This window comes from Xiphophorus couchianus, chromosome 3 (assembly GCF_001444195.1).
Source record: "Xiphophorus couchianus chromosome 3, X_couchianus-1.0, whole genome shotgun sequence".
Classification (NCBI taxonomy): Eukaryota; Metazoa; Chordata; class Actinopteri; order Cyprinodontiformes; family Poeciliidae; genus Xiphophorus; species Xiphophorus couchianus.
Window position 1 is genome coordinate 15,174,558 of NC_040230.1, and position 25,299 is coordinate 15,199,856.

Sequence of the window (25,299 nt, forward strand, 5' to 3'; positions counted from 1 at the left end):
GAGCTTGTTCCAGCAGCCGCTTAAACAATTTTTTTTCACTTCATTTTTTGATTTATTCTTTGCATTTCTTCTTTGAATGTTTGCTGCTTTTCTTGAAATGTGACTTTATTACTATCCCCAAGATCCTCATAACTGAAGTCACAAAGAGTCATGGTTTTAATATTAAACTTCCAAAACATCAGTATATTTTCTTTTACTGGCTGACTCAACATCAGAGTGCACAATTAATAGGCAAGTGAGTATTTTGTCCATATGATCTTTTTACTAACTCCCAGCAGATAAACTTGAATGCTAAATGGATTTAATCATAGCAGGAGATGTACATCTGTTTAGGATTTGGCCTAAGGAGGTCAATGCCTTATGTCAAGGTCTACATAATTATTAGGTAGCTTCTATTCTTTAAGTGAAATGCACCAAAAAAAGAGAGTCGTTTGGGGATGCAGCTCTGTTTAAATTGCAAAGATGTAGGGGCGTGATCACAGAACCATTGCACATTTTGTTACAAATAGTTAACAGGGTCCCAAAAAATGTATTACGAACTGAAGATGCCGATTTGAAGAGAATCAATCATGAAACTACCAGGAATTATCTTCCAGTTCTGTCATATTTCATCAGTGTGAACTACCTGCAGCACCTAGAAGTACAAGATGTTCAGATCTCAGAGATGTGCCCAAGGTGAGGAAGGCTGAAACCCAACCACCACTCAACAAGACAAATCAAGCTGAAGTATCTAGACTGAGCAAAGAAATATCTGAAGACCTATTTTTCAAAAGCTGTATGATGAAATGAGAGTGACTCTTGACGAACCAGATAGATTTGTCCTTGACTAAATGAGTGATGGGCACAGAGCTCCACTTCAAGTTTGACGTCAGGAAGATGGAGCTGGGATACTGTTATAGGTTGGTATTACTTAAGATAAGCTGGTTGGACATTTTCAGGTGAAAGATTATCTTAAAATCAACTCTTGAAGCTTCTTTCAGTTTTTAGATCTTTCAAAATGGCAAAGATTTTTTTGTAGGACAATGCTCCATCAGATGCATCCAACTACTCCTTCCAGAGGCTAGCCAGTAAGGGATGAAAAACTTCTGACATGGCGCCCTTCCCCACCTAACCTGAACCCAATTGAGAACTTGTGGACAGTTTCTAAATGGGAGGTTTCCAGTGAATGAAAACTTGCATTTATAGTGATGCTCAGCAGTAATGGTTCTTTTTGATTTAGAAATTACTCACATTTAGGAGAGACTTCATTTAAAGTATTCGCCAGAAAAATCTCAGCTTGAACATTGTCTGCTCACCCATTACATTACTAAACGTGTTGGGAAACCGGCATTCCCTGGGCTTAATCTGCCAAACACTGGATGAAGAAACACGTACTTGGGGAAATGGGATGAAACAGATTATTTAGCATGTACTGGCGTAGCAAGAAAAATTTAACATGCTTTTACCAGCAGTTTCCCCACTTGAACCCACTTTTCAAGTTTGGACATAGTGCTTAAAGTGTAAAAACAAACAAAAAAAATAATAACATAAAACAGATGCTCTCTGTGAGCCCCCTCTTTCTTTCTGACTCTATCCTTCATCCCTTAGACAAACTCCAAGCTGGAGCTATGAGCCAGTGGAGCATATTTAAACAGTGCGTGAGGAGGTGAATAGTTGTATTGGTTTTTCTGTATCTGTATTGAAAGAGGCCCTCGTAAGTCTCCCGTGTAATCTTGGCTGTGTTTAGGCGTTGTTTCTTTCTGTGTGCGCTCATGAATGATCTGCTTTAAATACCAAAGTAAATCACGTCTTGCATGCCACACCTTCATCACACACATGCGCACCCACATCCCGATCTGGTCAGTGTCACGAGCAGCAGACAAACATGCCACACGCTGAAGTGAAAGCAGACAGTGTTTGTAATCATGTCTCGGCAGGAGGAGATTCTTTTATTTTTATATTTTTGCTTAATCATGTAGCAGTCATTGAGCACCCATCGCTTCTCCGTTGCACGGGTGGGCTTAAGTGAAAGTATTTTTCATACTGTCTGCTATCTCCCTTCTCTGTGTCTGTCTCTACTAATCTCTGTCTTCCCCTGGTAAATGATTAACATGGAGAACCTGGCAGAACTATAATCAACAAACCCACAGTGAGGTAATTACACTTTATTCCCTGTCCTGCTAACAAAGCAATTTCTCTTCCCTCCTCCGCTCCGCCCCTCCTCTCCTCATCTGTCATGTAGCTGTATCAGTGTCTCTCTCTTCCCTTTTACCTTGTTTCTCTCCATTGTCTCAGTAACTGCTGGGCTACGACCTGTGTAGATTCAGAGATGCATTTGCGTACCTTGTCTGTCTTTTGTAAGCATGTGTTGTCTGTTTGTTTGTGGATTTGAGTGTATTATCTCTTTGTGTGCACTCTTGAGCTGCTTCATCTCTGTCAGGAAACAATGCGGGGCAGTGATTTTTAGCGACTTGTAAAAGCTTGAGAATTGACATTTGGTAGCATTGTTGTCGGCTGAAGTTTGTTTCAAGAGGAACAATGGCTCCGTCAGAGGTGTGTTTGTAGGAGAGAAGGGGTGTGTGTGTGTGTGTGCTTATGGACCACTTGCTCGTTTGGGTAAAAGGGAAAGTCTTTGTTTTCTTGATAAATAGTTGAAGCTGTGATTAATTTTACAGTCTCGAAATGTACCTGCCATGCATCAAAAACATTCAAATTCTGCTGCAATCTTTTTCATCATTCTTCTTTCTCAAGTTTTCAAACTTCTCTCCTCCTCAGAACAAGCTGTGAAAGTGGCTTTTACTGAGAAAAATCCTCTTCTAGCCAACAGTGTACGGCTGTGAGAACATTTACCAACCACTGCGCTGGCCTCTCAACTAAATGAGTTATTGTTTTGTTTCCACTTGTTAGTTGATTTTAGGTGCGACTTAAGTGTTCAAGGAAAAGGTGAATTGTTGCCTTTGGATGCCTCTACTTGTATATGTGGGGCATATAGAAAGGGCATTGTGCATTCAATGTTGTTGCTTAATACTGGTAAGGTATGTACTGGTATAAGATACTCACAGTACGAGACCCTTGAGTGAAAATATTCCTGTTTATTTTGTTTACACAAAATCTTAAAATAAAAATGTATAACTTGTTGCTATATTTTAAGCAAGAATATCGAAACGGTTGCTAGTATCAAGTTTCTTGCTTTTAACACAGCACTGTTTTTAAACGTTTTGATTTGGATAAATAGATTTGCATATTTCTCGTGCAGCTTGTCTCAATACATTAGAATATTTTCTAAAAAAAAAAAAAGACTTCTTTCACTAAATGAATTCAAAAAGTGATACTTGTATAGATCTGTTAAACACAGAATGACTATAAGCAGTGTTCCAGTTGTGAATGTTCCCCAAACTAAATGGTCTTTGCTTCACAAACCTCTATGCTGCACTTTTCTCTGTTGCTGTCCCATATTTTTTCCTTCTCCTTAACTTCCAATGAGCAAGCATACAGCTTTTTGTGAACTGAACTTGTGCCTCATCCTCCTTAGCAGGGAGTATCAACGACTTTTTGCTGGACAACTGAAATATGGCCACAAGTCATATTAAATAAATAAATACTTGGAATATGTCTATGTGAAATGAAAATGTGATTGAACAGGTTGCACCTTTACAAACACCCTCTAAAACTTTACAGTAGTTTTCAACTAGATGTGTAGCTGTCTGTTTAGGTGGCCAGCTTTCAGTCAGCTGCTTAACAGTCAACTGCTTGTAGCTTGTCAACAGGTTTAAAATAATATTACCCTCATAAGACTTATGGGAGGAGCTCATACGACTTTTTTCCTCAAATGAAAGATTTGAAGATGCATTTCTTTCTTGTAAGTCAGTGATTATGTAGGTGACTTCTTTTAGCCAGCTGACCTGTGGTGCACAGCAACAAGTGGGGGAGTGGCAGCATTTGATTGCTTGTTTCATATAGCTGGAAAGAACTCAGGGCTCTATTTCACATTTTCTGGCATCTTTTTAGAGCTTACACCTTAGGAATATTTTGTTTGAAGATTTTTGCAGTTTAGAAACCTCATAAAACTTTGATATAACTTGATATCAGCCTATGATTATGTTTGTTTCTCTCTGTGGTGCGCATCAGTATGTAACCTGTATTCCTCCATTCTGCTGGTAAGTGATATATTACACCCCAGAATGCATGCAACACGAATATAATGGTTGCACAATAAAAATTATCTTTCCGGCTGAAGGTAACACTGAGATGCCTGTGCACAGGAAGAGTCGGGGCATACTGTATTAAAAATGAGGTTTGAGGCAGAGGCCTGGCAGCAGTGAGGACGTCTGTATTAAAATGGATCAGATAGTCACAGTGCAGCTCCGAGCAGACATGGTGTAGAGGCATAAAAGGATGGCCGCCTCTCTCCTCCTGGTCAGGATATTTAGTCAATCGATACCAATTTACCAGGAAGATATTATCATCGCCTTCTCGCATTATCGCCAGACTGCATATGGACCCATCGCATTCCCAATTTCTCTCTCCACGTCCGCCTGTTTCTCTGTGTACACACATGCATCAATATTAGGGCGCATTAACGTGTAATAAGTTGCATCGTGCGAATGTCTCCAAGTGAGCCGGAACAGCTGCGAAATGAAATGAGGTGCACTGTTGGCACAGTGCAGCCTGTTTGGCACAAAATGGCTGCTGACGGCATGCTGTGCCGCGTGCGTGTGAAGAAGGAGGTTATGGTGGCTTAAGAGCTGCTGGTGAATGCAGAGTGTGAACGTATTCATTCATGGCTTACAATGAGCTGTCACTGTTACTGGTGTCAAACGAGCTGTGTACTCATTTGATACAAAGATATTTGGTACAAAACAGCAATTAAACTGGGGGGAGGTAAAGAATGCTTAGACAAGAAATGTGGGAAACACTGTCAATCTAATCCAGAATAAAACACAACAATGTGACGCTTGTTTAGCCAACACGAAGGTTGTAGAATTTCTCTCACACGTGTGCTCGCACAATCCTCTTGCACTCAGCTCAGAAATCCTACCAAAAAGGCAGCCTGGGAATTCCCAGAGACAGAAATTGAATTAGTATTGAGCCAGGCAGAGATAAAGGCTGTAGCAGGAGCTTGGATTATTGTACAAGACAAGGTTCTGACTGCCAGAAGGACACAGAGACATCATACCTCCACTGATGTTAGGTGCTAAGGGGCAGAAACTTGTGTTTCATTTTTGTGATAAATCCTTTTTTTCTCCGATTAGGCATTTTGTTTATCTAAGTCTGTTGTGATAATGATCATGGTATTGCCTCCTGCGTGAAGAATAGAAACAACATTTTAAAGATAGATTATAGGCCTTTACTGCTCTTGATCTTATGAGCCAGAAAGTTTCTTGAAATGACAAAAAGGAGGTTTCAAGTGCCCTTCATTAACTTAAATTTCAACTTAACATTCAAAGTGGCAAATGTAGGAATGAAGTATTAGATTTTTACGGTATGGTACTGTTAAATACAAACATTAGTTTCACTATATCATGGGATTCACAAAAATATAATAATTATGTTGCAACATTATCTGGTTTTCATAACTTAAGCTAAAACCTTGCTTTCTCACAAACATGAAGCTTTTATACCACAAACTGAAGATTTAAAATTGTATTACTTTGGTAAGAGAAATGGGTGCCACTCCTTCGATTTTTATATTATGGCTAGCTATGCTTTTAACAGCTGAAAATGTTTCCATACAGTCAAATTTGTGTTTTCTTGTGAGTGAAGATAAAGTTTTAAGAGCCCATTTTTTTTGCAGTCAGCTGACCATCAGTTGCAGAACAGGTGTGGTAGGAAGCACTCTTATACTTTATGTGTACTTCATAAAACCAGGAGAACTCAATAACTTTCTCTGGCATCACATTAAAAGTCCTGGGAAATGTAGAGGCATGACAGAATAATGTTAAGTTGTTGCAGGTTTGAAACAAAGTTTTTAACAATGGTAATTGGTCCCTGCTGTATCAGAGAGCAATGACAAAATATGATAATGTATTCTGCCCTGGGATATTACAGTAAAAGATAAACATAGATAATTTAAAATAAAATTATATTTAGGTTGCACTCCTTAAGGAAGAAAAAGCAAAAAATGCTTCAAAAATAAAAAAAGCAAATCTGCATGAAGTGTTTTTCTTTGACCTGCAGAGCTCATCACTTTCTACTTCACTTATTGATTTAGATCTCATTACATCCTCCGTTGGCCATAAATCTGGTTGTGTCTGACCACACGTCATGCTTTGTACACTTTGCACTACAGTGTCTTTAGTGAGTTTGCGGGAAATGCATTAGTGGCAGTAAACTTTGCAGAAAAAAATCTTTGCACACTACTAAACCTGCAAGAAAGTGGTTTATATGTGAACTGGAATAGTAGGAATGTCAGCTTTTATCCAGGTCTTGACAAATACTCAAGAATTTGGAAAACAGTGAGTTAAACACTAAGTGTTATTCTTTCTATATATATTATTTTCTCCATCTGTCTGTTTCTATTACCCACCCATTAACCTTGTCAAATCTCTCAACCATGCAGCCAGCTTTTTGTCCATAGGTCATTTGTCCATCTATCCAAGTTGTCCATTTTTCCTTCTAGTCGTACTTTTATTAGTCATCTGTAAAAAAAAAAATTCCATCTGTCGAGGAACTGTACCAGTTTCTGTTTTTAAATCTTGCACCAACATAGAAATATCTCCCATAAATTCACAGTGTAAAATATGTGAGAACCCTGAATATGGTCAAAACAATTGTAAATTTATGTATTGTCTACTGTTTTTGCAAGAGCATAAAGTAAACTTCTGGAAATGTTAGAAAATTTTTTTTTTCTTGTGGTAGAACAAAAACTAATATTTTGGCTTTGCCTCCCAGAAGTATAATGCAACACAGCTTACTTTCAGCCCACAGTGATGCGCGGCACACAAATTTTTGCCTCATTTTGGTTTTGCACCGAGACACCCGTACCACACACAGCACACAAATGAACATGCATGCTGCCTCACTGCCTCATATTTTTAAGCCCCCAGAGGAAGTAAAAACATTAGACCCACAGTGGAGGAAGTGAGAGATGAAGAATGTGTTAAGGAGAGGATGGTGGAGAAAGAGTCAACAGATTTCAACTCCCCAAACGGCAAAGGAAGGCCCCCAGGGATGAAAGGATGGGAGAGGAGAGAAGAGGGGGTGTTGGAAAGCATTACAGTAACCGTCAGAGTAAAGGAGTGAGGGTGAACCCTTCCTCCACCTCCTAGTTCATGACGCAGGCTTGCGTACAGGTGTCGTACGGAGAGGCGCACGTGATACCAATAGTACCATCGGCCTGCCTGTGAACACACGTGGCTGCTCAGACTCTGGGGAGAGCCCAAGGAGGAACCACACTTCATTTAGAGCTGACGGAGCTCTCCTGGCTTGCAAAGTGACTAAAAAACTCACATGACTAAAAAAAGAACAAGAGACTGACTGTATCAGAAGCCCATTTAAGCTGGCAAGAAATCAGATTCAAGTTGGTGCCTTGGTAGATCAAGATATGAAATATTTCTTTTCACTAAAAAAAAAAAAATGCACAATTTGATCCAAGCCTCTTGATGATCTTTTTTTATTCCTGTTTTATGTTTTTCTATTTAAATATTTTTAGGCTATTATGCAGCAAATTGAGTTGTTTTACTCAATTTCTGAGCTGACATTGTTTGATCTTTCTGTGTTGTTTTCACCCACTACTTTCTCTGATGTCATACAAACAACCATAGACAACAGTTTTACAAGGGAATAATTTTAATAATTATTTACCACCATTTTAATTTTCTTATTGGTGCCATGATTTTTGATATTGTTAAATTAAGTGTGTAACAAGATATTTTGACATGATAACATGATGATTGGATGATTATTTGTTTTACAAAATTATTATTATTCCATCTAAACAGTGCTTAGATATTCCATAGGCATCTAGACTTAAATTAACATATATTTAGTCTAAAAGTGAAAGTTTTTTTTTTTTTTTACATTTATAAGAAGTTTTAATGTAGGTTTGTTTTTAATTGAGATTCACAAGCTCAAAAATAAAATTACGAGTGAAACCTTTAAGAAGGAAACACACAGTGGGAGTGCTGCTGTGCATCTCATCAATTAACAAGCATCAGGCGATTCCTTTGACAACATGAAACTATTTTAGACTAATCAGAACAAATCAGATAACTGTCATTTATAGTCTGACAGGATCCAGAGCAGAAGTTGATTTGTATTATTTTTTTTTATTCTTGCTGAATGGAAATGGAGAAAAATATCCTGTTGCCAATCTGCACAGATATGACCTTGTAGCAGGAGAACTCATGAATCTCATTGCTCCTGCATTCAGTTGCAAATGGAGTCATTGTTTGCAGCGGTCTTCTCCAAACACCAGAGCGGTCGCTTGATGTTTATGAATATGGAGAGTTCATCTAAAACCCTCAGTGACAAAAGCCTCGTCATGAAATCTCCGCTCATTAATGTTTTAAAACATATTTCCAGATGGACTTGTTAGGAAAACAGAAAGTTATAGAAAGATTTTTTTTAAAAGTTCTTGCCTCAGATTTACAACAGACCTTTTAATTGGAGCAAAAAACAGTCTTACATACCTTACCTCCTATGTGGTAATCTTTTAATTTTTTGGGTCATTGTGGTTCATTACCTAAAACGCCGAGCAGTCATCTCTAATCCCAAATTAATCAGTTAATCCTGTCTGCACCTCTCCTCATGACCCTCACCACTTCCTTCCTTTCTACTCCTAAATCCATCCAGCAGTCGCCCCCTCCTCCTTCCCGTCTTATTGTGTCTGAACCTTTCATCCGTGTTGTGGAACTTTGGCCTCAACTGGCCTTTCCAAGAAAACCAGCAGCTGCCGGGCCAACCAGAAGGAACAGAAATGTATTTTAAAGCACAACCTCAAACTAAAGTTATAGCTGTTTGGGTTTTTTTTTTTTTTTTTGTATAAAATCATTAACTTTCCTAGAACCAAACAATAGAAAATGATTAAGTGAACAACTTTTAGTTTTTGTCTTTCCCCTTTTGATTTCTGTTCATATTCACGAGGTGTGGGTTGGTACAGCTCTGCGTGACTAGAACAGGCGAAAGTTGGATGCCTTGAGGGGGAATTAAGTGGACCTTCCATACACCCGACACACAGAGCGATATGACTCTCAACCGATGTGATGGAAAAAGATGGAGACCATGGATCCGCTGCGAAGAGGGTGGGAGAGGGGAAGCAGGCAGTTTAGGCTCCTGGGATTCTAAGGCAGTGACCGTGAAAGTGCTTAGATAAACAGAGAGACTGAGGGGAGGGAGGTGGAAAGAGAGGGTGGTATGGTGCAGGCACACAAACTGGAGAAGGAAATGAGACTTGAGGTAGATGGGGAGTAAAACGAAGAATAGAAGTTTTTAAGTAAGTTGACCAAGACTAAAGCACTGAAAGTGGCAAGCTTACCCTATTTACTCCTCAACTCTTCTACAGTGGCCTTTGCTTCTCTTCTCTTTTCCTCTCCCTCCCACACTTTAAATTATTCAGGCCAGTTGGATGTATTTGAGCATGTCTCCTAGACATGTTTTGTACGTGCGTGTTTGACTGACAAACGGCAGGACAGCCCTAGCCCACCAACCACCCAGTCCTGGGTGAACAACCACCACAAAATCAGAGTCGGGAAAAGCGAGGGGGAATGCTCACCTGAGATTACAAAGACAAGTGTACGCTGCCTATCCAGCATCGACCCTAACATCGGGGGTAACAAGACAAAAAAATGGTATACACAAATTGGATAGAGGTTTCACCGTCAGGAGGCTGACCTAGTTTGAAAATGATGGATTTTCAAAGCCATGTCTGATTTATTGGCTGAGTGTATATGCTTTGCAAGTGCCCTTTTCAAAGTAGTGACTATCTGGGTACGTGTGTGTGTGTTTTAAAGGTTTTATGTTTCTGTGTTCCTCTTAGCCTACTTAAACAGGTGGGCTGACAGACTTGGGCCACTGATCAGTCCAGGTTAATGCAGTTAAAAGTGTAGAATATATGTCTTAAAGTGAGCTCCAGAGGGAGGAGATGAAAAATTAATGGTGCCAAAAAGTACAAATTGTACGATGTTAAAAGGATTATTTATAAGAGATAAACAGAGAAATTCTCACAGAAATAATTTGCCTCTTTAAAAAAAAGTGTAACTTAATCAGCCCAAACTGATGAGGAAAGTTTAAAAAAATTAAAAATATTTCTTTCTTTTTTTTTTTTATGATCAAGATGAACAGATCTTGCCTAGCTGCTACTAGACCCTGGGAAAAACAACCCTCTTGGTGTCGACACTTACTAAGCAAAAAATGCTTAAAATGTACATGTTCTGTGTTGGTAAGGTGTCAGAAGAAACGCAGGTTTATAATAATATATTTAAAATGTACCTGTTCTCTCTACAACATGTTGAGACTTAAATGTGTTTTGTTCAGGCTGTGAGAGAGAGACAGAGAGAGAGCAACAGATTTTCAATAGATAACAGGAAGGCCAAATGGAATGCAGCCAGACTGCTCCTTTTTTTAATTAAAGGCAATGTTTTACTCATCTCTAGGAAAAAACAAAGAAACTGCTGTGTTGCTATCTGCATAAATTGCACCAAACACCGGTAAAAAAGTTGTTTTTCTTATCTTCCTTGCAAAGTACAAGTTTAAATAGTTGGTTTCCACTTTTATGAGAAAATGTGTAAGAGTGGTGAAACTTTTTTTTAGGAAAACATAATTCCAGTAACTAAGTATGGAGGGGGATGTGTGATGGTCTGGGGCAGTTTGCTGCTTTAGGAACTGGTTGACTTTCTGTGTTTGATGGATTCATGAATTCTGTGCTTTTGCAAAAACTCCTGGAGGATGATCTTTAGGCATCAGTTCTGACCTTAAGATTAAGAACGCTTTGGTTATGCAGTCAGACAATGACTCATAAAAAAATGTCCCCAATGTTTTTGAGTGGACTATTATCAGATTGCTTGAAATGCTCCAACGTTGCTGTAATTCTGTAAAGAACAGTGGGCCAAAGTTCTTCCGATTCATTGCCAGTTGTCAGAAATACTTCAAGTTAAGATTTAGGAAGCAATTACTTTCTACCATGGAGCCTGGTTGATAGAGATAGCTTTATTCCTTTTAATAAATAAAATGTGTTTACAAGAACACAAACTAACTATCCAAATGTTTATTTCATGTTTCTGCTCCCCTGGAACAGTTTAAGTATTTCTGAAAATTCAGTTTTGTTGAATTTGAAATAAAGTCAGTTCTCTGTAATGTGTGATTAAAATTTCCACTCTGTTTTTTTTTTTTTCATTTGTGCCATTCATTGCGGTGGAAACCTAAATGAAGAGCCTTCTCAAAATCCGTGCTCTCCTCCTTAAAGTTAACAGTAATTTGTCTGCAGGCTCTGAGATCTACATACATCATCATAAACTATGGTAGTACATATGCCTAAGACAAATGATGTTGACGCAGTGGATCAGGTTGCCTGTCACTTTGCAGAAAAAGCTGTTTGATGGATTTTATAAATAGTTTGAATCCCTGCTTTGAAGCCACCTATCATAGCTGTCACAGTAAGATCCCTTTCCCGTCTTATAGGTTGGCCCTGTCAAAGTCTGAGCAGTGAGCTACCGCTGCTGTGTTCAAGTTTAGGTATACGAGCCAGGCACCTACACAAATCAGCAGTGTATTTACACAGCAGCTCCATTTAGATCGCTGAAAACATGAAGAGCACTCATTACTCTGAGGTTTAGGCTGTCCAACAGACGTGATGCAGGGGAAAAAGACGGAAGGAGCAAACGATGGATGGATGGGTGGGGCATTGGCTTGGCACCAGTCCCAGCTACGGATTGGCCGTTGTCCTGGCAACCCAACTCTGACCTTATTTAGCCCCTTGTACACTCCTTGCTGAACGAGCACTTTGCTTTCGCCCTTGTACAATTCTTGTGCCGCTCACGACTTCCCCATCACTCTTCTCTCCCTTTTTAAAGTGGGGCCATCTCCACTCGAACGTAAGCTCCATGCTGCCGCAGTGCTGACGGGCATGGTGAGGCAACATTTTGCCATGCACCGCTTTTCGTCAGAGAAGTGCAAAATCCTCTTGCACTGTGGTCCATTCACTGTATGTTGGGGGCAGTAATTTCATACCTCCTAGAAAAGTTACAGGAAGGCTTTTATTTTTTTTATCTTTTTTTTTTTTTAGGATTAGACTAGGCCAGACGGGGAGAGCGGTGCCTATGCATGAGGGAGCTCTGCCACAGGATGAGATGATGGCTTCTGCCGACCTAAAGCTGCAACAAAATGACTCAGATGAATTGGTTTCCATACACGTCGGTCCTCTGGGCCTAAATCGACCAATTCTCCTCAGCTCTGTCGGCTGTAACTACCCGTCCTGTGGTGCTGCTGAGTCCCGCAGAATCCGCACACATTCCGGCTGAGCGGACCTTCGCCGTAACAGGCAGAAAATAGGGTCTGTCTTTACTTGAGACTGGGATTCCTTTAGGCCTCAAACAGCAGGTGCATCTATATATCTGCATGCTTTCATCCCCATCTGTTTCTGTAAATTGGTGGGGAATGTGGGCCGAGACAGCCTGCTGATCCACACAGTTTGAATAAGGAGTGGTGTGACTGGCTGATGTCTTCTGGTCATTTAATTGAGCCTGTAGGGATAGGAAAGTGCAACCAGTCATTTTATTGAGTTGATATATGTATGCTGTCCTCTGCATTTATTGGCATACCTGGTAACTATGAATGAAAAGACTTGAAGTAAATATGTTTCTTATTTTTTGCAGCAATGTAAAAGCAGTTGAAAATTTTCAGCATTTTTCTACCAGAGATTTTTTTCTCTACCTTCTTCACTATTTTTTCACTCTGCTTGTTGGAGAGATGAACTGAAACAGTCACTACTCAGCTTTCAACAATATCGTCAGTTGTTTTGAATTTTATAATTGTTGCTCAAACTGGAGATGTAATCAACTTTACACGAATGGGTAATTTCTTACAGCCGTTCCAGAGCTTATGAACGCTTTACTTGAACGACTTGCTGTCCTGTCCCTCGCGTTTTGAACAGCGACTCCGTCACATCAAGAAATTCTTAAGATACATTTATGTTGTAGGGGGTGTCAGTGTTGCTGTTGAGTCATTTATAAACATTCATCCATCCATTTTCTGTACACCTTTGTGCCTAGTGAGGTCGGAAGGGGTGCTGGTGTCTATCTCCAGCGAACGTTTCGGGCGAGAGGCGGGGTTCACTTCGGACAGGTCGCCAGTCTGTCGCAGGGCTAATTTATAAACAACTGATTCAAAATATGTTTGTTTTTAGTGTGACACTAGTGCTAAAAAAATGCTTCAAGACTTTATGTACCTCTTTATCTGAAGTACAAATAAATATATAGATATATAATATAGATATGTATTTATATTAAAAAAATACATTTGTCACTAGGTCCTCTCTAGATGTTGGTAGACACATTACAGAAATTAATTTAACTAATGGTTCTACCAAGAATGAATTTGGGGATGCAGATCCAAATATGCACCACACTTTTCAGATTTTTATTTATGAAAGTACTACGTATCAATTTCCCTATTATTCACAGTGTTTTGTGTTTGTGTATATGCAGTCCACCAGCAAAAGCCTTATCCAGGGCATTGTAAACCCAAACCCATTTCACTCAACATGTATTGCAGAACTGATTGAAATGTGCCGATATTGTTTTCATGACAAAAGAATTTTGTTTGATGGTAGAGAGGATGTATAGGCTTTGCACATGTGAATGCAGGATAATGCGAGTGCTTAGACGCAGAAAGGAAACGACATACAGATGGAGACGGGAGACAGTGGGACATGTTCCAAAGTTCACATACCAACCATTCAAGTCATTCGAGTCACTCGAGTCCAGGAAATAAAAGCAAAGGGTCTGTGGTGTAAAGCATAGAAATGCATCCTGCTGGCCCTGAAGGAACCAACGAAGCGCACACACACACATGCACACACACTCTCCTGCAGTCACATTCAAAACAGGAAAGTGTAGATAAGCACTTTTCCTCATTCCTTTCTATGATGAGGTGTTGATCATGTGTTTGTCCCCGATTTGGGTCCAAAGAGGCGGAGTCTGTACATTGGATATTAGGTGGAAAGAGGGGCTTAACAAAAGAATTTTTTTTTTTTGTGAGCCAGCTGGAAAGGCGAGATAGTGGAGGGGGGGACAGATGGCTGTGGATTGGGAGGCGACATCCTTGTTTGTCTTCGTAGAGGGGAGTAAGGATCATGATAGACACAACACTAGGTTCTAGGCTTTGGACATAGCATAGCGTCGTGTTGAAGGAAGGGGGACACAGCTATGTGATTTGGTTAGGAGGGTGGGCTTGTCCTCATTTTGTTGTGTTCTTCACCCATGTGGAGAAGCAGTGTGTGTACATGTAGGAAGAACAAGACGGTGAGGGAAATGTTTCAGTGCTGTAATCTCCTGGAGTATAAAGCAAATGAAGCCTGTTTTCCACTTTTTCTAACTTGTTCAATTCCATGTGTCTTTTTCTGGCTCTGAACTCGGGTAAGCCTGTGGAGTAAGAGGAAGTTTTGCCGACCTGAAGGAAGCACTCTTCTCTCTTTGATGAACTGCCGACTTTCTCCTCCTTTGTTTATCTTTAGGCTCATTTTATCAGGAGCTCGCTCACACCTCCCCTCGGTTATTTCTGATTGTGAAAATGCTGCTGTCCCCACAAAAGGCTTCCCAAGTGGAAGTAACAGCTGCTCAATGTTGCAATGTGTTGTTTTTCTCTTCGGTCACAAAAAGGTGTTGTGGTGCAGTCATTTTGACCGGTCAAACCTCTGAGATTTGGTGTGTAGATATCATCAAAGGAAGAACTGGTGAGACTGGAATGGGTGCATTTCTTTTCATGGTTGAACCTCCTTGTGAAGGATGTCAGTGACTGTCTGGTGGAAAACAATCATGTGAGCAGTCTTCCTCATGATTGTGTTAGCCACTATAAGACCATAACACAAGTTTAATTTTTATATATTATCTAAAAGTTTGGGCTGTAATTTGTTGTAAACCATAACCATAGAAGTCACCACAAACAAACACTTGAAGCATATCCCCCTGGGTGTTATGAATCTATTGAATAAGTCTCCCCTTCTTTAGAAGAAATTGGGTAACTGATGGTGGTAGCCTCAAAAATCTGCTACCGATTTTTTTTTTTTTTTTCTTCTTCAAGACATCTCTGTAAAATTCAGGCCAAACTACCACACCGAGTTGCTGTATAGCGTTCAGCACTCAAACTTTGTGAAATGTGAGCGTGTGCTGACTCTACTCTGGAACTATCATGATGATGGGGATAAAAATAATGAGCAGCACTAATTGGAAAGCCATGAGTCATGGGAGAATATGTTGATAGCTCAACCTGCAAAAGCTACCCTGCCATCCCAAATGAGTAGCTAACAAAAAGTAAAACGTTTCTTTTTTTTTTGTATGGCTGCTTTTACCATCAGCTCATCTCCACACTTGACTGCTAACGATTTGGCTAATAGGACTGCTTATGCTCTGGCAGAATTCAGTAATAGTCTCCAAACTTTTCAGCCTTCAAGCCACAAACTCCTTTGCTGCACAAACTAGTGACCCTAACTACACTCGCTCAGCTGATTAAAGTTAACAAACACTACTAACAATTAAGCAGGTTGGCGTCAATTTGCTTCTTCATTAATTTCGACCCTCATTTTATACCCATGAATTGTTATTTTTTTCCTCAGTTTTTTTATTTGGTAATGTATTTACATAATTTGTGAAGATAACTGTAAAAAAAAAAATCCTAAAATTTGTAAATATGAAACGTAATTGTAAATTTTTCTCTCTGGAGATTTTATTCTAGAATTTACTTTTATTGAATGTAAATTTGATCCCCTGTTGGGATTAGCTGGCTCTTTTTTAACTATTAGTGAGTAAGACCCCTAATCAAACAAAAATGTTCAAAAGTGGCCTCCATTATTAAAAACAGTTATTCTAGTCACACAACCACATTAAACAAACCACATTACAGTAAACAAAGTAAACTATGGATTTTTGACAAAGAAGCATATATTTCAACACCAATAATTTCTTTTAAAAGGTATTCTTTGTGTGTATCTGCTTCATTTCAGCTTCTTTTAGTAAATCAGATAATCTACTGCACGCATGGCACCCACACCTTTATGTAAGGTATATATATAAAGTATATAACCATACTTATTTTAAACTATTAGGAGTAGAACAGAAAAAGTATAGTTAGTCATACTTTTGGTTTCTTTTTTACTACAATTAAGCATAACGTGAGAATCTTCTTTTGACTGGTTTCCACAGATTAGCTAGCCATGAACTCACCAAACAAACTCTTTTGAATGAGTTGAGATGTTATTGTTAATGCAGGTTTGACATGTTTTCTATGATGACATGTGGGATTAATCGACGCCACGTCAAAAATACTGATGCCGCTAACAATAGCCTTGTTTTGTTCTCTGAGATTAATGCCACACCTTTTGTTAATTCTTCTTTTACACGGTGATCTTCATTTGTTTCCAGTAAAAGGAGTGTAGAAATAAAACCCAACTCCAAATATTAAAGAGAGCACATAGATCCACCCATGTGACTACAAGTGTTGTTTTAGGGCCCACCACAGAGTTGGTAGTTCATCCAGCCAAGGCAGTACGACCACAGAGCGCTGTGCCCAGTCAGCGTAGTAAGCAGAGTTAGCGGTCGCCCTGCTGCGACTGACCACAGAAGAACTGCGACTCAACCAAGCATTCTGGCCTCCTACTATCGCTGAAAGGAACCAGAAACCAGTCACATAGCTAATAGCAAGTGTATTAAAACGATCGCATGCTTTCAGTCATAATGGCAGGAAGTGTAATTGTGTTTTTCAGCATTTTTATTGTAGTATGATTTTTTTTTTTTCTCCCAGATATTTATGTGCTGTGTATTGGGGCATATGCAGCTGCTGTGCATAGTTGAGAGTCTGTTCTGTATTCCTGAGGCTGTGTTGCAAGATTGTTGCTCCTTTAATTATTCTCTCATATTAAAGGATCAAAGGTCTCTGCCACAGTCATCCCCCTGCATTTCATTAAAACTGCACACACACACTCATGGCCGTGTGTGTGCCGCACAGCAACATGGACACATCTGCAGGATATTGGCTTTGCGGAGTTCCTGGATTTGTATTGCAGTGTTCAGTGATTATTAAGGGATAAATGTTGGCATTTTACTGAAGACCCAAGCTTGTTATTTTGGTTTCAGCTCCTTATCAACCGTGAGCTTCAGTGCAGTGGCAGAAGGGATGAAGTGTGTCCTGCGGCGTTTGTGTGAGTTTCTATTTTACCCCTCTGCCTTTGCTCTGGCAAACTGCACGTAACCAGTCCTCTTTGCCACATCCAGAGGATTCTCCCTCTGCCAGGCTGCACCAGCACACCCCTCCCCGACACCAGTAGCCTCTCAAAGCTTCTCCCATGATTCCCCTCTGCTGTCACCGCTGTGTCGCTTGGAGTCTGCCAGGAGGAGGAGGATGCCGAGTGTAATTAGGGCGTTCCCAGGCCTACCAGGTCCAGAAAGGAGGAAAAGGAAAGAAGGAAGGAAGGAAAGAGAAGAGAGAGGAAAGAGAGGGATGACAGGTTGACATGAGTACAGCACACACCGACTCTGTAATTGCTGGCGTGCATATGGCGCGGGCTGAGGGTGGAGGCTTGTGGGAGGTAGGGGGTCAGGTAATATAAGAATGTGCAGTCTCTGAAAGCAACAGATGGAGAATGAGTGCATGTCACCCAAAGTGTGTGTGTGGGGGGGGATGAGGGAGTAGATGGAGTAGGGAGGAAGAAGAGAGTGAAAGGGAGATTCAGAGAGGGGTTTTTAGGTGAGGGGTGGGAGAGAGGAGAACCTGAAGAGGAAATCTTGAAGTGAGTGACATGTATAGCAGAGAGTGCAGCTTATTGACACAGCACAGGCCTATTATTGAATGCACACACACACACACACACACACGCATACACACACACACCCACTCACGGTTCAACAAGAAACCTTTCTCTGCCTGAGGTGTCTTAAAAGCTCCACAAGTGGTAAGAAGAGAAAAAGATTGTCTTTGTATTTATGCACCAGAGTGTGTATCTACCTTGGTTTACATGTTTTTCTTTTCCTCTTGCCACAAAAATCAAGCACCTTTTGTCCTGTAATTAGTGCAGACAGGTAATAGAGTTATTGGACAGGCGTCAACATCTACATGCGGACACACACTCCCACACACACACCGTGTCAGAAGGGGTATTGACCAGGCAAAGTCGCTTTTGTGGGTCCTGAGCGAGGAATCCTGATCGATTGGGTCCTGTCTTTTTTGATGGATCATCAATTTCCACATGGTGGCAGGAAGTAGCCTCTGTAAGGCTTGTCTCTGGGATCTCACTCATCCCAAACACACACACTTTAACACACATTAGAGCTGAAGGGTGATGGTGTATATGTCAGGGTATTCAAAGTGGGAAAGATATTGCTTTGTATAAGAAACTTAATCTTACTGCAAATAAGTATCTCAAAAAAACATTAAACTTATCCAACAGAACTCATACAGATTCCCCTTTACATCAGTTATCTGACCAACACATGCAATCTAATCGCTTTGGAAATGTTTTCAGGAGATGCAGAAAATTATGTTTGCAGAAGATGATGTGTTATTTTTACCAGTCATAATCGAACTACAGACGAGAGATGGGGTACTCGTATCTCTGACAGACTAAAGTACAAACATAAAGTAGCAAAATGCAAATTTTTCAACTAGCCATGAGACCTGACTGCAGCTCAAGAGTGTGGGACTGTAGTCTTTTAAATAATCCGTTTCTCTCATATCAAACATTTTAATCTCGTTATGGAATGCTAGTATTATTACAATCAGATGTATCTGATTCTTCAAAATAAAAGAACTGGCTGTTTGATTTATTAAAATAAATTACTGGTGCTATTTCTAGGTTTTATTGAATGTTAATAGTTAAAAATGTTTGACATAATGTTGTACAAAAGGTAAAGCTATGAGATATTAATAAGTTAATTGGGTCACAGCATAATGTTTGTTTCCATAAGGTGCAGCAATGTAGTGTAAGGCGGTATGCCTTTAATGAAACAATGCTGATTTCATTTCAGAGACCAGTTCTCTCAGGGAGCTTGAGAAAAATGACTCGTGAACATGTCTGACTCTAAAGCAAGCTTACATGATGACCCTTCTGCTCCATGATTCTACTGAGAGATTCACACAAGTTTCAGGAGGGGAACACCTTCATCTCTTTCAGCTTTTTTAGTCATGGTCCCAGAGAGTCTCATGTCATTTCTCCTCTCATTGCTCCATCCATCTTTGATACACTGTAAATGTACTGTACCATCTCAGACTCCTGCTTCCTTTCATATCTATCCGCTCCACTTCTGCTTTCATCAGTTTCTCCGAGTACCTCTTCCTACTGCTGCTCTGCACTCATTTTTCCGCACTCATTCTTTTGCTCTCTTTTTTGTTCGCCTACTTAACTTAAGAGCGATCTGCTGTGCACCACCACCTCCACCTCCCTTTCCCCCAACTCTACGCTCGTCTTCCCTCCCATATTCCTCTTCAGTGAGCCCCAGCACTCCTCTTCCTCTCTCCTCCGGTCTGTCACCCCTCTATAAAGACTCCCACTGACGGACCTGAACCTTCTGCTCGAGCCACATTCTGCCCCTCATTCTTCTCTCTTGCTGCTCCATGAGAAGAGGAGGCCAATTAAAGTCTGTCTTCTCTCCTCCTCCATGCCGTTGTTCTGCGCGCTGAGTGTCTGCACTCAGACTCTCTGGGGTCACTAATTAAAACACTTTCTTTTCTCTTTACTCCACTTTATTCACCTATTCATCCAACTTTTTCCTTTGCCGTAGTTTTTCTCTTTACAGCTCTTCATCTGTCTCCTGTCACAAGTATCGAATTTTTAATTCCTGTCGGAAATTTTGGAATTGTACTTAGAAATTTTCCGAATCAACATATTTACAGAAAAAGGAAAAAAAAAAGTCTGTATCTCTTATTCCAGTATGTAGTATCTTTCATCGTTTTTTTACTTGTGTCCTTCCACAAGTGCATTCTTTGTACCCACCTTTCTTTACTTGTACCCTGCAACTCTTCCATTCTTGTATCCTTTAACTATTGCGTCCTTGTGTTCCTCTGTCTTTTTATAACTTTATTTCTTGCCTTTAATTCTTTCCCCCTGTCTTTTCTTGTGGTTTTCTTTATTTACTTCCTAGTGTATTTTCACCCTTTTGTCCCCATGTCCTTCTCTTTTCGCCTTCTTTCTTACCTCCTTCTGCCTTCCTGTACCTCCTACTGTCCTTACCCACTTTCTTTCTAGTCTCTCTACTTCACTGATTCATTCCTGGTGTTCTTCCTTGCTTGCATACTTCCTAATATGCTTTCCACTGGCCTTCTTTGGTCCGTTTTGCCTTTGTCCTTTGCCCTCCCTCTTCCCCCACTTCTTCCCTTGTGTCCTTACTCCCAAGCTTCTTCCTTGTCCTTTTCTCAATTCCTTCCTTCTGCCCTTCTTTGAATTTCTATTTTTCCTTCACTTTTTCTTTTTTCATTTTACTTTTTCATTCTTTCCGTGTCACTTTTTCATTTTTTCCATGAGTCTTTCCTTCCATCATTCACTCCTTGTCCTTGCTGTCCTTTCCAGTGCTTTACTTTTTCGCTTATTTTTTTATTCCAACTCCTTTCTTTCTTTTGTGCTACCATGTGTTCCTACAGTTTTTCTGTCCTACAAAATTTCTTTGTCCTTCCTCCAATCCTTCTTTATGACCTTCCATGCACCCTTTCACTGTCGCTGTCCTGGCATTTCTCTTTCTTTTATCATTCCTTACCCCCTTCCTTTTCATCAAATTTTTCCTGCCTTATATCTTTTCTGCCTTCCTCCATCCTTTTGTCATTTATGTCCTTCCTGTCTGTGGTTTTTGCAGTTAAATTTTTTTCTGCCTTGGGTCGCTCTTTATATGAAATTATAATATTAAAGATCAATTAACTTACACCGTCATCATACATTTTACATACCATGAAAACATTTTTCTCGTGTGGATTAAACACAAGCATACAACCAAACAACTGCTAGAGCAAGATGGCTACATGTGCACGCGTCGCCATCACCATTGTGTTGACACAATACACTGTTTGTAGTGAAATGAGTGAAATTGGCAAACAGTTCTGGAAATTACAGTCTGGAAAAGTCTGGATATTTTCCATGAAAACATGTAGAAACCCTGTTTTTTTTCTCCTCAGCTGTTCACAGTATTTAATAACATTTACATGTATTCCTACCCCTCCCTTCCTGTTTCTTATATTACTTTGTACATGGGTAGCTCTTTATACTCAAGCTGACAGGAAGTCAGAACCCTCAGTCTGAAGGAGCATACATTATGCAGCTCCTCTGTTCTAATGATGCTGTCTTGTCCAAAGTTGTTGTTGTGCCAAAAGCTAGTCAGCCTTGACTGACTCGACTGTGTATGCACATGCACATTTGTTTAGGCCCGTGCACTGTAGTGTGTGCTTGCATCGCATTGTAGAAGGTGAAAAGGGAGCGAGTGGAGTTTATTTCACACTCGTCTCCCCTCAGTGGTGTAATTAGCATACGGAAAATTGTTTTTTCTCGTATCTCTACCAGAGCAGCTCTCCCTCGGTGGTTTGGGAATAAAAATGGAGTTGTGAATACGTAAAATTCCCCCAAAATTTTATATAAAAATGTTTTTTATGCTTGCCAAACTTTTCCTTTATCATCTGCATTTATTACGTTATTGACGAACAATCGGTTTTCTGAAACTGCACATGTTCCTCCAGGTACCGTTCATGTCTAATCACCACCGCTGTCTTCAATCACTCAGTAATACTTCTGTGAAATATTAATGTCCCTATCGTTCTTTCTTTCAGGTTGACAGCGGGAGATCTGTCTGTCCAGTTGAATCTCAATGATTACCTGGACATCTACTGCCCCAGCTATCCTGAATCAGGGAGTTTGGTTCCAGAGCAGCCGGAGACTCTGGTCCTTTACCTGGTGGAGGAGGAGGCTTTCAAAGGCTGCGTGGAAACCAAAAAGGCCGTCAAGAGGTGGGAATGCAACACCCCGTTTGCTCCGTTTGGACCAGTCCGCTTCTCTGAAAAGATCCAAAGGTTCACCCCATTCTCGCTTGGCTTTGAATTCCTGCCAGGGAGACACTACTACTACAGCTGTAAGTAGAGGGGTTGGTGGCAGGAAGAGGGTCTCATGTTATCAAGTTAACTTAAATGGTTGATATTTCTGAAAGAGAATTGTGCTTGAAAATACAGTATGTGTTCCCTCTAAACTGTTTTACATTTTGTCCCACAACCTTTAATAATAAGTAAAATAATTTATTACTTTTTAATTGTTTTAGAGATAAAAGTACCGAAACGTGTGCTATTCATTTGTTTGCAAACCCACTTTCACTGTATTTACAACTGCTAATCTTTTGTGGTTTAGGAATTTGACTAGGCCTCTGTAACAAATTAATATGCTTTCATCAAAACCACCACCTTTCTCTGTGTCTAACAGGTTTATGTTCCTCAAAATTACTCTTCATATCTTAGGTCTTTCTTTCTAATTTTTCTTTTTCTGCTTTTATGTCATGATTCCTATTTTTTCTTGTATTTCATGTTTGTTTTTTTACTCTATTTTTGTGGAGATCACTTTCAAAATTATTCTGAGCAGGAAAGGTGACGTATAACTCCATTCAGCTCTGATCAGCTTCCCTACACCCATAACACTGTAGATGGTTTAATGCCATCATTGTTCAGTTTGCATTTTTTGACATCAACCCAGCATGGTGTGATTGGTGTGATTTTTATAAGATCGGTAGCTGGAAAACTAGAAGACGAGAGGGAAACTCAGAGCTGTGACGTTACTGTAATGGAGGAGTGGAAAAGGGACGAGAAGAATCCACCTTGGAGAGAAAGAAACAGAAGTACAACAAAAGCATTGGAGAAGAGGGATGAAGGAAGAGAGAGAATCTTTACATAAATTACTGTTGAGGTTCACAGGACAATGGTGTATTGTGAAGGCATGAGAGAGTGTCTTCACACACACACGCATGCATACATGCACACTGGGCCATTGTCGGTGTTCATGCCAGTTCATAGAAAAGCAACAATAGGTCCCCCCCCCCTGGTCAGGCTGCAGCAGGCTCAGGGCGATTGTGTGTGTTTTGTCCACATCAAAGATAAGGCGTAAAGTTGGTCCAAATGTCTGGCTCTGGGGTTTTTGCTCATAATGGCTCTGCAGTCCTGAAGCTGCATAATGGGGTTAGCCTGGGAGGACAGTACAATGATATTAGAGACACTAATGGCATTAGTTTGTTCAGTCTGAGCTGAGCTCAGCCCTTCTGTGCCAAAAGACTATGACACTTTTACAGCCCAATGTCACAGTCTCCAATGAGTTGACAGAAACCCACAAGTTCTCCATGTCTGGGTCACCAAAAACAGGAAACAGCTTGAGGTCCTCTACTGGTCAGCTGTTCGCTGCATAGATCAACTTCAGAGAACAGTAAGAACAGCAAGGGAGCTCGATTCATTGAATGGTCAAATCGGTTTGTACATATATATGGCGCCAATTAACCACCATGGAATGTCATTCAAGACAAACGAGTCTAATATCTAGAGATGCATCTGGATAAAACAAAACGCTATGGAAAAGTAATTTATTTCCTACTTGGTTGGGGCTCCTTTTGCATGATTCATTGCATCATTGAAGCATTTAACACCAACCTTTAGCTCTTCTGTGTTGTTGGCTCTGGATTGTCTAATCTTGCTATTGAGAATACTGCTGAAAAATTCAATCACCATCTTCATAAAGTTTATCAGCAGATGGAAACATAAAGTGCTGACTTTGGACTTCATGAACCGACAACAGCAGCTATAAAACTGTTCCACAAATCATCACTGACTGTGAAAACTTCACACTAGGCACCCCTGCACGTTTCCTCTAGACACCAGGACTTTGATTTTAAAAAAAAGAAGATAAATTGATTGATAAATTAGTAAAATGCTTTCAAAAGAAGATCAGCTGGTTGCATTGAATCTTTCCTTAATATAATCCTTAGTCCTAAACAAGCAGTAGGTGCCAGCGATGAAAAACAGCTATTTTTTAACATGAAGAAACTTGCAGCAGCAACAGTATAGAATATATATATATACATAAAAACAGGCTAAGACATGTCATTTTCAACGTTTAAAAGTGTTTTCCCCAATTAATAACAACACACATTAGCACATTAATAACAACACACATTAGCTTTTCAGGCTACTTCTTTTCTTAGACCAAGATTTGTGATTTAAAAAAAAAAAGGGAAGGTTTTTTTTCCTGAGTATGTGTGAGATTATTTGATTATGACGGAAAATTAAACAATCTAGTGACTACACTAGGTAAAAAGCACATTGATGTAATGAGTTTTTATTATAGTTGAAGTGTCTTTGCTGTAAGTGCTTGGTTTCAGTGATGTAGTGTTGTTGAGGCTGACAGCAGGGGTCTCGCTGTGGCTTTCTGGGCTATTTAAACTGAAGTGATTGTAAAGTTGCGGAAGGTTTTCAATTAACGCTCTTATATTTCAATGTGCAGCATCTTGTAAGGGAAAAGGCTGAGATGGAAAAGATAGATGGGTACAGACAACAGGAACGCCACATGTTCTGGTGTCATGCATAAATTCATGAGTGTGGCTGTAAATAATGTGGAGAAATGTCTAATATTTACAGCCTTGCATAAAAGTGGTTCCCAATGTGCTGTCAGAAGTGTCTATAGCTTTCAGTGCGTCATTCCTGGTGACTGATGTAACTGAGTAAGAGCCAGTTTTTGAAGAGGTTACTTGGGGTGGATCCTTCAGGTCACAGCAGGAAAGGCTGCCGTTTGACTTCAGGCAGAAGTTTCATTTAAGCCATAAAGAAGGGGCATGACATGACTTTGCAAATTAAATTGATCAGATCTTCACTTTTTGATTAAATGAACTCGTTTAAGTGGTGTGTGTCAGAGAAAGACCCATATCATCAGTCATCTCTGTGTGAGTCCATTGTCATCTATGAGTCTAATAGCTTGCAAAAATTTTCTCTGTTATTAAATATAACTACTTGAGAGATAGAAGGATGTTGGCAACCCTATACCTTCCATGTATAGCTTTTTGTTGCTCAAACTCCACTTACATTCCACCTTTCTCCTGAGCTTCTTTGAGGCTTTAAAAAAAATTGAACCATTTTCATGTGGATCCCCTGAGGCTGATATTCATACTATTTGGGTTCAAT

The 25,299-nt window shown here is 40.0% G+C and overlaps 1 protein-coding gene across 2 annotated transcripts in view; it reads left to right on the top strand.

Annotated features, from left to right (window-relative positions):
- The window catches only part of efna4 (ephrin A4), a 46,233-nt gene that overhangs the window by 6,840 nt on the left and 14,094 nt on the right, over positions 1-25,299 (top strand). For both annotated transcript variants that reach the window (XM_028012694.1, XM_028012693.1), the window contains one exon: positions 21,928-22,226. In XM_028012694.1, the coding sequence (XP_027868495.1) occupies positions 21,928-22,226 (299 nt within the window). The remainder of the gene's footprint in view (positions 1-21,927; positions 22,227-25,299) is intronic.